General features: G+C 42.5%; 1 protein-coding gene across 1 annotated transcript in view; it reads right to left on the bottom strand.

The window, feature by feature from the left end:
* Positions 1-13,307, bottom strand: part of LOC131207658 (uncharacterized) — a 33,033-nt gene that overhangs the window by 13,543 nt on the left and 6,183 nt on the right. Inside the window, exons 4-5 of the mRNA XM_058200281.1 lie at positions 4,855-4,958; positions 918-1,351 (exon numbers count right to left, since the gene is read on the bottom strand). Of these exons, the coding sequence (XP_058056264.1) occupies positions 918-1,351; positions 4,855-4,958 (538 nt within the window). The remainder of the gene's footprint in view (positions 1-917; positions 1,352-4,854; positions 4,959-13,307) is intronic.

Below are 13,307 nucleotides of genomic sequence, written 5' to 3'. Positions count from 1 at the left end.
TGTCACTTCAGGCGATATTGCATTGCAGATCGCAGCGTGTGGACCGGTCTTTATGCAGATAACAAGAAACACGTGTGTGAATCTGAGTTGTTGTATCTCAGTTTAGCGAATTGCGAAAACATCCATCAGAATTTACGGTTTGAAAACAGCGATTTGTTGTTTTTACCAGCAACCGCCCTACGGAAAGAATTCCAGCTGTTTTATCGCACTCCTTAGGACTATCCCAAGACCGAATCAAAGGCTACATAAAATTTCGGCATTGCATTTGTTTGTTCGAAAGATTTAAATTCATATAAACTGCTGATTTGTGTGCTTTGAGAAAAAGTGATCTCGTGTTCTCGTGTGTTTGTTGGTTTATTGGCCAACAAACGTAGCGTCGGCCCAAGCTCTTACCAAAAATCAAACAAATCTATCTATTTAACGCGTTTCCGATGCAATGTATTTTATGTCAGTCAGATTTTATGAAAAATGTCCCAATAAAAAAGTTAAGAAACAAAATTTAAAAAAAGCGTGAAACTGAACCTTGAGAAACTTACACATGAAACTAAAAGCGGCGCACCTTTGCAATTCTGCCCGCAATTCGCCTAAGCCCCAAACTCATCGGATGTCGGCAAGGGTCGTATACCCGTACGGGTCCTTGCCGAGCGGACGAAAAAGTTTGATCTCGGGGGATACTGCCCCGGGTTGCGGAGCAGTTGCTCCCATTTGTGCCAGCCGCGTAACAGAAGCCGCAAGCGGCACTTTCCGTTGATAAACGCTGTCTGTAGGCCGGAGCAGGTGATCGGGCAAGGACTCAAATATGCGGAGCCGTCCTCATTGCACACCAACACGCCGCTCGCGTCGCCGGAGGACGGATATGGTACGAACACCCGGGAACAGTCCGCCGCGGAACAGGCGGAGACGGCACGAATCAATACCCTCAGGTTGGCCTGGCACGGCTTCGGGCTTCGGCCACAGGACTGTGTGATTGGATTGAAGTATCGCCGTGGTGTTCCGGCACAAGACATTTCCGTGGCTTTGCCGTTCTCGCAAACGTAGTACCGCGTGCAGGACGTCTCGTGGGACAACCTTACCGACGCCAGATTCGGAGGACAAAGGTAGTCCGGAGCCGTCGTCGTGTTGTAGCAGCTGGTAGCCGCTGGTAGCTGGTAGCTGGTACCGACGGCTTCAACTGCATTCTGGGCACCGATGGTCAGATAAATGCTTGCCATGAGCACATAGCTTATCATACTGAGATTCTGCAATGAAATGGAACTCGGGATCGATCCTTGGCGTTGTTTAACGTAAGCGTATGCTTCAACCGTCACGAGTAGCGTCCCTCGCCAAACTAAACATGAGCGCCGATACGGCACTGTTTCCATAGTCAACGCAACCATCTTGGGCTCAAAGTGTTACTGCACTTTCAAGTACGGATTCTTATGCAAGCGGTACACAACTGAAGTGTGTGCTATATTTTCCAAAACTAGGACGTGCTCGAACTCCTCGAGCCAAACAACGGTTGTGGTTAGCGCAGCTGACGTAAAACGCTACCTGTTGCGCCAGTCAGTCGTAAGAGAATTTTGGTATGCGTTTTTATGCACGAGATGCGACAGCCAGTTAATCTATACCAGGTCATTTTCGATGTTCAAATTCTACGTACACCGGATGGTAACTGAGACGTCTCCAACGGGAGTTGTGCTAATGATGTAGAGGCTAAACAATCTAAATGGCCGTTCTCTGATGGGGTGATAAATTTTATTCAATTAACCAATTTATCGCTTGAATTGTCAAACCCTGGGTCGGAACCGTTAACCATCCAAGCAACGGCGATCTCAATGCCTGTTCCAGTTGCAATCGATCGATCGAAGTCTTAGTGTGATCCGCCTGGTGGCCAGATGACCGTTTGTAACCGTCATTCGTAGTGGCTTGACCGGCTGACACCGGGTTGTTCGGGTGAAAACGACTCATTTTCGGGACTGGTACAATCGCAAACAGGGGCGTACAAACAGGCACAAAAAGAGTTCCATCAAATGGCAAAACTTTAAGCGTGCGAGCTTAAAAGATATCGGAATTAAAAGGTATAGCTGAAACCATACCATAAAACAACATTCCTAATGCCAGCAAATGAAAAAAAAAACAAAACAGTTTCAAGATATAGCATTTTTTGCAGTGCACTGGTCCACTTTCGGAGGTCATCGAAAGCATAATCAATCTTGTCGTACCATTGCCGGTTCGGTAGACCTGGGTAAGACCGGAACCGAACCAATCGTCATCGTCATGGTTCAGTGATGCTTCTTTGGGTCCCTTCCCGCTGATCATTGCCGTTGACCGATACCGCCAGGGACTCGTGCTCGTACACACATTTGTCGACCAAATATTTGTCATCTGACTCGCAGCGCTGGTGAAACTATGGTGACACGGTAACATTTTACTCGGCGGCTCACATGGCGTGAATTTCTCCAGGCAAGTGCGAAGGTTCCGTTGCGAAGTATGTACCAACAGTCGGAGGTCGAACGCGTGCTACAGGATGCATTTTAGGGATCCCCTCTCAATACAACACCCTTTGTATCAAGGAGAACAGGACCGCTACTCCGTAGCTCTGGGTACGGCCAAACCATTCGAGGGACACAAATCGGATTCCAATTCGAACGTGGTGCGAAAAGAAATATTGCTAGGGCAACTCAATGCACCACAATCTCATCCACACACGTTGCACATGTTCACCGTGACACCCGGCGTCATGCCGTTTCGAACACTTTGCTATATATCCAGCATATCGTTGCTTTTGTTTCATTCCAATTCCAATATGTGGTCAGAAAAATCGTGATTCCTGTGGTTAACTCAAGCAATCGTCTTTTACTCGTTTTTATTTTAAATCAATTTTGATTTGCTTATGTATAGATAGTTATACACAATTAAAAGAAATCAAGTCAATCAAGAATATCAAGTCGGTACTAACGCGTGTTGCACGAATACTCCACAATCTCAAGGAACGCACCCAAACTGTTCACGATAAGGCCAGAACCAACCAATGATAGCAGAAAGCACCCATCCAAAGCTTCTCGAGGTCATGGTCACAGACGAAGCCCTACTCAGGATCTGGTTTCCATGATTACGTTTCATTGTCACCTAAAACATAGACAGTATTTTGCCAACCTCATACGTTCTCCGTCGAAAGAGTAAGCTTTCGGCTCTGTTCCAACATTGTACGCGGTTTATGAATAAAGCGCGGAAATAAAATATGATTGTGCCATGTTTGCCTGGTACCGAACGAACCAACACAATTCATGTCCGTCCGGCCGGTTAGAGAATGGGACCAATTCCAAATTGTTATGGATTTGAGTAATGTAACTGTGTTAAGCCCAGGATTTGCTTAAACGAGTCAACACAGAAAAGGATTAGACAAATCAAAACGAAAAGGTTCGCTCTATGTTGTGCTTGGTCGTGGGTTGCGCGATGCCCCCAGAGAATACGAGTTACAACATAATCATACGGACTGCATTGTCATGGAATATCGACCGCCGAATGGTAGAAGCCAAAGCCGTAATAATGCCCGCCATGTGTTACGCTTATTAGATGATCAATAAATTTATTTTACTTCGACGGCTCTCAAAAAACAGGAACACAATGCTGCTGCCGGGACTCTTTCCTAACGACTCAACCTACGCAGACAGTGGTGTGAGTTTTATTGAGGGAGGCGCACACGTAACATCGACCAACGGCACAAAGTGTTCCCTATCGTTTCCGGATCCGAAGGGTGCGAAGAGCGAACCGGCAAACGCAGCTTCCTGCAGCATCGAACATGTTAGGTCTAACTTGGTGGTGTTATTTCAAACAGTGTCCGCATGGTCGGAATAATTTACAACCCTTACATTAATCGAAAGCATCTAGGTCGGAGGTGTTAATTAGAGATAAATGAAGAGCAAAATAATCCAGGAATACTCCAATCCAAATCGAAAACACTACAATTGATCAATCAAAGCTCGTATCGAAGATTGTGTCGGTCTTCGCAGGATATTCCATTGTTGTTAGGCGGTGGATCCTCTGGAATTGAATTTATTATGTTTACCAGTTCACTGATCTTCACGGCTAATCTTTAGCGCGGGGATCAAACGATGTCGCGTGGCAGTAACTTTAACTCCGCCAGCGCATGGGAAAAATAAACAGCTGCGGGACAATTTTCTGCACCTTGAACCCTGTTGGTCTTGAATTCGTATCGAGCCGCTGGCATCGGAAGAGTTGACGTCTATGGTGGGCAAAGCCGTCATTCATGCCGAAGAATCCCTACTATAGTCAGCCAATTACTTAGCAGCTTTGGCCTTCCCAACGCAAGTTGCGCAATAGCTCACACGTTCACGTTGTTTGGTGGAAGTTGTTTAGCTTCTCTGCAGCGTTGGCGCTGGCCCTATACTAGGCGCTGATTTTGTTTTCGTTGCCGAAGTGGCATAACGGAAGAAGAAATTATATTCAAATATTACATTTTATGCTAACTTCTGTTCTCCATTGTTTTGCAATGAAAAGTCAGGGATCTTGTGGTGCACTGTTTTCATTAAAAATTTAGCACATCACGCAAATATAGGTAATATCACCAGCCCCAGACCAGGTGGGTAAGAATCTAAATTGGAATCTGCTTTCCTGGTTAAGGGTGCGACGGTTAATTCCCCAGTGCTGTAATTTTATGTTTACCGCGATCACGCTCATCGGCTTTATTTGTTGTTACAGTCTTCATCTCGGTTAATGCTCAAATGCAACTGTTGCTGATGTGTCTTACTATTTGGATATTTACACTGTTTTCTCTTAATCATATTGTATAATTATCAGAGTGAAATAAAACACAACACAAATAGCACTTGAACGTGAACTACTGTGACTCACCGTCCATGCAGATATACTTGATGCGTATAGTTCCTTCCTTCCAAACGACGGCGAATGGATGATCTTGCGAGAAGATGAAACTGCAGTGATTTTTTCCGGAACAGCTGCGAATGCGAGATAGAAGCTATTTAAGTGGTGCGGTCGATCGAAAAATAACTGGATGCGCTACTATAAATCATCATAGGTTTATTTTAATTATATAGTTTAGGGTCGTACACGTTTTCTAATAATAACGAATCGAAAACGTACCCCTGATGATACCCCCGTAACACGAACACTGTTCGACGGTTCACGATTGTAGGTTGCACGGCAACCCATTCTTTGATCTAATTTATAGTAATAAATTATTCATGTACCTTAAGTGTGCTCATTTCTGCGTCTATTAATGATTCATGATTGAATAGACAAATGTGTTCCTTAAGTTGTATTAGAAATAAAATAATAATTAACTTCATTAAAGTGCATTAAATGATTAAATGAATAAATAAAATTTATTTAAGACCAAATTTGTCTATTACTGTTAATAGGCTTTCGTCGGTCACTCAACAGAATCGCAAAAGTGTTGCAGCATTTGACCAATTCAACTTCCAAATTTAATCCCGACAGCGCGGCTGGTGTCCAACATCGCGCTGGAAAGGACCGATGCTGCGGATAGTATTGGTCCAAAAACTTAGGTAGAGCTTAAGAAAAATGACAAGTAACACTCTTAAATGTTTTAAGATCGAACAGCACATTGCTGGAAACTACTAATTGCTCGGGAACATTGGCTTCCGCCTTCAACAGCCGGTCTGCAGCAGCACGGAGAAGGGCTCGCTCCATCACGCGCTCATTCTTGTCCCCCCGTATAAGCGTCTGCAGTGTTGTGTGATTTATGTGTCGCCTATTGGAACTACTTTCAATTCGCTTCCGGTGAACGGAGAGGAAGCCCTCGTGGGAATTAATTCTTCACTCTCGAAGGCACGGAAATGGATCGTGACTCGCCTGTATAAAGATGAAACTTCGCTTTGCACCCACGGTTCTCTTCGCGGCCTAGTTGCCTTCATCTTTTTCTCTGCCCGAGTATTATTCACAGTATTCCTTCAGTAAGTTTAAAATTTATAGTGACGAGTCTGTGTTTTGGTTGCCGAAATGGTATGATTTCCTAAACGCGCCAAAGCATCCGAATTGGTTGGATGATAATTCGTGGACAGTATTAATGAAAGGATGAAACGAATGAATAAAAGTAACACTTACTGACAGTACGCACACACGCAATTTTAATAAAAACAAATCTGGACCCAAAGTGCTTCGAACCAGTCGAACCAACTCACGAGTAACGAGCACATCCCCAACTTGGCTACTACCTTCGACGTCACAATAAAATGTGAAACTCTCTCAAATACATCCTTGAAGTCAGTATGCCACCTTTCATTTCTTAAGTCTGTGTACCATTAGTAATAGCATCCACCTGCAGACCTTTGTCAAGACTGACCTTTCAGGACGAAGCAATGCTGCTGGTCGGACATGTGAGATTTAGAGCAGGACTGCCAGTTGAATGCTCATTAGCTAGTTGGACTGCAGGTTCTCAGGGCAAAACTATGATGTTCAAATGACATTTGCAGTGCACTGGCAAAACGTCCAACATTTCCATGTTTTTTTATTTGGAATTCAATGCTAATTTAGAACATGTTGATGTTCCTGAGAAACCGGTTGATTGCGTCGATTTGAATTCCTCACGTAATTGAATAGAATTACCCAAATTAATTAGAACGTCAACGGTTGGTCGGTCAACAAATGTATCAGAAGTAGAAATTAAATGGAAATTGTCAGAGCAATTCGACACCAGTGGCTTCCAGTAACCCAGCGAACGGTGTCCCTGCCAATCACGAGCCTGGAAGGAAGGAGGGTGGCTCAGGGCGTCGGCACCCGCCGGTCAATCAGATGGCAACGGGTTGACACGACCAAGAGAGAAAATAAACAAGCTTTCGACAGCACGCGGTATGCGAGTTAAGAATATCAAAGATAGTTAGCGAGTGAAGACAAAAATCTCATGTCTCGTGTTTGTCCCAACAACAATACCACGCCGTTTGGCGGCACTGCAATGGCATGTAGTGCGCTCTCGGGACACGGATTCTTCCGAGAGTTACTACACGGGAAGGGGTTTACGCGATCGCCTAACTGCATTCGGTGCCCTGGAGTCGCGGAATCTGCGGAACATGCTATGTTCCACTGCTACCGCGATTCCAGCGAGAATGGGGGGAACTACTGCTGGGGATGGTGTTCGCCCCACTGCCCCACTGCCCCACTGCCGCCAGACAATCTGGGCGAGATACTGCGAACCCCGGAGAGCTGGGAGCGCTTATTACAATATACTTGATATTAGATGTTAGGAATCTCTTTCCGATACCTTGGGTCTCACGGATTCGTAATTAAAACACACTTGTTAAACAATATCTCTAATAATCGAACAACCGTTTTTTAAAATTATTTCGGTAATTTATGAAGGCCGCCCGAAGACCTTCTCATCTTCAACGGCTTCCCTCCTTACTTAAAACATTTGTACTACTAAAAGACTGTGGTACGAAATAGACAATCATCTCAGTAAGGAACCGTCTGGAAAGTTTCTTAACTTTCCGACGAGGACTTCTCACGTTCAAACAAAAACAGCTTACATTCACTCTTTCTTAAACATTTTTATCCAACATATTTCGGGTGCAAACAAGTTGTTTATTTCCGTCACTCGATGATCGGTTCGGCCAAAAGAGCAAATGTTAGTTTCAAATCATGTTTGATATGATGGAGACAGTTACGTTGGCACATAGAAGCCTTTTCCATACACCTCTCGAGAAAGTAAAAGCAAAAAAATCATTGTTAATTTGATGTGAGAACCGTCATTGATTGGCAAACTCAGTCGATGATAAAAATCGAAACACATCATCAACGTTCCTCCGTAATCCATCTATCTAGTTACGTAATCACGTTGTTATTCGGATGTGTTATTTCCTGTGACACTGCTGACAGGGAATAACACTTCCACAAAAATGACTTCTTCCGAAACTGAAATTAGCCGTGAACGTGCATAAAATTGTGTATAATTGAGCAACATAAATGGGCTACGATCGTCCATATGTACGTTGAACGTAACTGTCATGTGTGATGTATAGTAGCGAACGCCGCAGGGTCATTTGAAATAAAAAAAAACATAATGATGCTAGGCCAACAACCATTAGACGCTGAACGGAAATGCTCTATTTTACAGGCAATGATGCGAGTGGTCTCTATCTGAGACGTACGTTACCGGCCAAGGCGCGATAATTTTGTTGGCACGTGCTCGCGATGTGCATGTTTGTCGTTCTTTATTATGGATTTCTTCCCCTCTTGACTATCAATTGCCTAAATACAAAAAAGTTCATTATTCTAAGATTACAAAAACACCAAATGACGTCCTTTCGGAACAAAATAAGTGCTTCATGCATTCTGGCACCTATCCAATTAGAACATCAGACTTACATGATTTTATAACATCCCTGTTCTACATCACCATACCAACCGCATCTGCTAGTTTAGTGTATTTCGGATAAGTAATTACTCTAAACGGGTTTGGAAACAAGGAAAACTATGGTGGTTGGTTGATACCAACTACAGAATTTGGACGTTAGTAAGCAATAGTAAAAAAGAAATCATTTCTCAACACTTTTGGTGTTTGTTTCTTTAATTCCATTGGTTACAGTAAGCAAGCAAACCTCTATTGAAAATGTTAAACCGAATCACAATTTTTATTGGTAAATATTTCTTCAGGGATGGTAAACATTTGCTCCAATGTGTTTCATAACCTCATGAGTAAGTCTTCGTCCCTAATGTTGCGCCCATGGTAGATGGCAAAGCAGCCTGCGAATTACACGTTGATTGTTCTCACGTTGGTTCTCGGGTTTCGGTGTCACGAGTAGCAACAATGAGCAATAAAACAATGCGATACGTTTTTCGGCTGCTGTACAAAGCATCTGCGCTTTTCAGCCATCTTGTTGCAAACATTGGGAAGTGGGTAAGAGATTGTTGTGGTGAAGCCGTTTAAAAAATCACGAACTGAGAATTCATGGTCGCTGTTTGGGCAAGGATCATATTCACCAGTCGTGGATAAACCACGAAGCAGTTTTGTATGGCTTCCATCTAACGCCGGAAAACATAACTCTCACGGAAGGTATGTTTTACCACATTCTATTAGCGTTGTTTTCATGTGTTACAATGATTTCCGTTTGTAATTTGAATCGCCAAATTGGAATTGTTAAGCAATCCATATGCTAAGCAAAATTTCTCATATGCTGTGCTGTTTCTTGGCTGATGTACCGTTTGGTTTCACACGATTCTGATGAGCGACAACTGATGAACGAGATACATTGAACAGCAATGAGAATATTTGATGTTGCTTAAGTAGAATTAGTATGGAAGGCGAACAAAAAGGAAAAAACGTTGGAAACTAAACCCGTCTGCTCGTCCTTTTAATGTCATGTCAATATTTCGCTCAGTATTTATTTGTTGCACTCCTTCTGTTCGGCAATTACAACCGCTGAGTCTTGGCCTGCAGCAGATACAATGTTAATCTCTCACAAAGTGATTTACCAATGGAATACTGTTTGCCAACGGCCACGCCACAAAATTATCACGAACCAAAAAATGCAGCATGCTGAGAACCTACATACTTAATACAACACGAAATATTGATTTATAATAACCATGTTCTGATTACAAAATATTAGTTTCCAAACATCTAATTCGATTTGGGTTTAAAGGATTGACCCTCGAACCACTCAGCAGTTCACATATAAAAAATAGAGTGTTCCATGGAGTCTGCTCTTTAATCGATTATTACTATAACTTAATCGATTACTACGTACTATCGATTACTACCTATAGTAATTCTCAACTACTATATCAACGGAAGTAAATGTTTGGCAAAAAAACCTCTCAAAGAATTAAGTGCCCAACAGATCGCATCAGGAATGAGCACCAAACTTCGATGTTGCATAAACCCAATCAATAGTTTTACGCATTATTTTCACTGAAGACATCCTCGTCAACTATCATGCACGGTTACAGTTTCTTCGAAGACCGACTGTAGACCGCAACTTACCCTGCGGTTGGCTAAGACCAACTGAGGACAGCCGGAAACGTCCGTTCTCCCCCAATCTTACTACCATCCATGGCGAAATAGTCCGACAACGAAGAGTTGTTTTGGGCACCTGCGACAGTGCGCATGTTCTGGGCCGAAAATCTTTATGGCCACTGTTACCTTGAAAAGTCCGCTGCAAACAGACTTGAACGTTATCCAACGCGGCACGTCTAAAGCTACAGTTCCGATTACATTTCTCAAAAGTATCGATTTGCAGGAGCATGAGTGGCCTGGCGTTCATTTGACGAATTTACTCTACTTTCCGAGTAAACTTTCCCAAAGCCGTGGAAACCCCTCGCTTTCGTTACCACTATGCAGTATACCGATTGCTGTCAGTTTTAAGTGCAATGTTCTGTGCATATTTTGTTGTAGAAACAAACATCTTTTCCAAGAGACATCTAATTCGAGGGCCAATAAGAGATAGACATCTGCAAAAAAACCAGGTCTGCCTAGCCATTTTCCTCTTACAAACCGATTCGTAAGTACCATTTATAAAATCACTCTACCGGGTGGAGTAGAGTGTAGAGTGGAGCATCAGATTTTGTCAGGTGGGCATCATCAGCCAGTGTTACCAAATTTCATTAAATCCTGGATTCGTTTTCCAGCTATAGGAATGTTGATAGAATACTGTATTCTAGGGCACTAGCTTCCACCCTTTTCGCGTGGGGTTCGTTTTACATTTTAAGACCAAGCGAGTATGCGTGGCCCCCTGTGTAAGCCATTCTGTGGCCCCTTCAGACATTAGGGGGAGTATATGGTCGAACATTAGGGTGAGCAGAAACAGCTCTTTTGACGTACTTGTTTTTCATTTTGTTTCAAACATTTGTACAGCAAAACGACGAATAGTTTATGGGAAACATATTCAACGCCCAAAGCACAGACTTTTACAACATATCGGTAACGTCCATAAGGTTTTGAAAAAAGTATTTAGTTGGAAATTAGTTGGAACATTTGACTAACATCTACTTTCGCGTTTGGTGAAAATCGAATTTCTGGCTTCGTCCTTATCCTTCGGGCGCTCTTGCTTCCTCTGATCACACGTTCCCCCAACAAGAAAATAAATATTTTTAAAAACATATTCGACATTCCCCAAAACTATGGCCCTGTTGTTTTGAATTCTTTAGTCGCCTAACCAGTGCATGCCACAATAGGTAGGGAACATTTTGGCCTAAACCTTCTGCGAAGAAACTTCATGCAGTATCCCTGGTAAACATCCTTTGGTCTTTCGCTGCTTTTTGCAAAACTTGTCATTATTGATTTGATGGTGACAAGTTGAAAGATCTACTTGCGTTTTCGCAAAACAAATACAGGTTAAACCCTACGCCAAGAATGGGTATGCGTGCGTTGACAAAATAGAAATGCAATAGAATGCAAAAATAGAAAAATTTGTTAAAGTAATGGAGAAGGATTTCGGAACCCCAGGTGACGATGGGATTAACCTTTAGAAACAGCTACAGTAAAACAACAGAAGTGACTATACGTATGTCGAAAGTAGAAACCTCCAGACAAATATCACCGCATTACGGCTTCAGTTTCAAGATTTAGTGACATCTAATCCTTAGCCTGACTCCTTAGCCCCACCGTTATGCAGACGGTTCCTGGAAGGTACAAGTATAAAAATGACATCGCTGTGAGGGATGCTTAAAATTGTCTAAATCCCCAAATCGAACTCATTTCAATACACTTGAGAGCAGGATAAATATTCCACATGCAGAAGGATAAATATTCCATACGTATTTTGAAAGAAACTACCCTTACATCGCCAGCAACAGAAACAGGGATGCAAATAATTTGAAAAGCATCATTATTGCCCCTCTTCCTGTGGCAAAACATGAGATTGTTCTCCGTAATCTTTGCGATTCTTTTGCGAGTGAGTGCGATTCTTTTGCGATTCTTCTTAATCTTTTGCGAGTGACGCAGTATCACTCGAATCTGCTGCCCCGTAAATCTGATTGTTGGTAGCTTTCAAACAATCTATAAATTGAATAAACTAAAACTGTATAATGCTACATGTTGACTCGTACATGCTAAACATAACGCACTGAACAAAACACAATTCTACATACAGCGTATCTAAAATAATCAAGTTTCATTTCAAATAGTACTTCGTAAGTGTACCTTCTTACGGGAGTTTATGTACATAATATACAGACTGGGTGCTGGCACTGTTCGAATACTAAACGCAAATACAGCTCATCAAAGTTGCACTACCAGCGTACGATAAAACATGTTCTATTCCTTCAACTGGACTGGCGGCTCTCGAATTCACAACATGTCGCAGGGAAACATGTCAAGTCGCATGTTTGGTAACAATGGTGATTGGCAATCCTCCACAACTACAAGATTTTGCCCTTGTCTCTACTCCATTTTATCACAACTTTGAACAGCGCAACGGTGCAAAGAAGCGAATTATTTACCGAAGATACCAGATGAGACAGGGACAAGAATTAGGTACTACTGTACGAATGGCCCAGCTGAAGGAAGGACATGAAGCGGTATGCGGAAGCAGTTATCAGGGACACAACCTTTGTTCTGAGGTGTGCTGAAACCTTACAGAGCAAATAATGGTATGATGAAAATAAAGGTTGATGATAAGATACGATGAACCTTTTGATGCTTTCTTGAAGGACGTAGAATTAGAGCCTTCAGGTGTGTAGGATGTAGGCCAAAGAACGGCACCTCACGACTCGCCGATTTGTCCATTTGGCTATTGATAACCAGGCATTCGATTCTCAGACCCAAATAGCTGTTCCATAAACTTTAAATTAAGTGGTTTTTCATTTGAATAAATCATTCTGTTATTTGCTATAGATCAATTGAATCAGTGGTCCAGAGTGATTTGCTTCATGAACATTGTATCCAAACTGTTCCTGGTTCCAAGATGTGTATAAGAAATGTAAGTTAATTAGTTCCAGAATTTACATGATGAGTCCTATTATTCTAATAAGAAACAAGACTTTGATGCTTTGTATGACTTTCACTAGTACAACTCTAATGCTTCGATATATCTTGGATTTTGCGGTGAATGGCTTCTTACAATGAGTTTCTTATGGTGTTTTGTTTGTTTTCCTAGCAGGTTAAAATGATGATGATGATGATGATAAGTCCCACCTCTTACCGCTGCATAGGTTTGAGAAGGACGGATTTATCTATCGATAGTTACATATAACAATAAGCGAGAGGGGACGTGGGAGCAATCTCTCCAGAACCATGGCATCTAGCTTTACTCCTTTCGTACAACGGTCGCCATCCCTTAAAGTGTTGGACCATGACAATGCATGACATCCTCCACTGAAGGGAGGGTCCA

The sequence above is a fragment of the Anopheles bellator genome, chromosome 2 (assembly GCF_943735745.2).
Source record: "Anopheles bellator chromosome 2, idAnoBellAS_SP24_06.2, whole genome shotgun sequence".
Taxonomy (NCBI): Eukaryota; Metazoa; Arthropoda; class Insecta; order Diptera; family Culicidae; genus Anopheles; species Anopheles bellator.
This window is presented reverse-complemented; position numbering and strand designations above follow the sequence as displayed.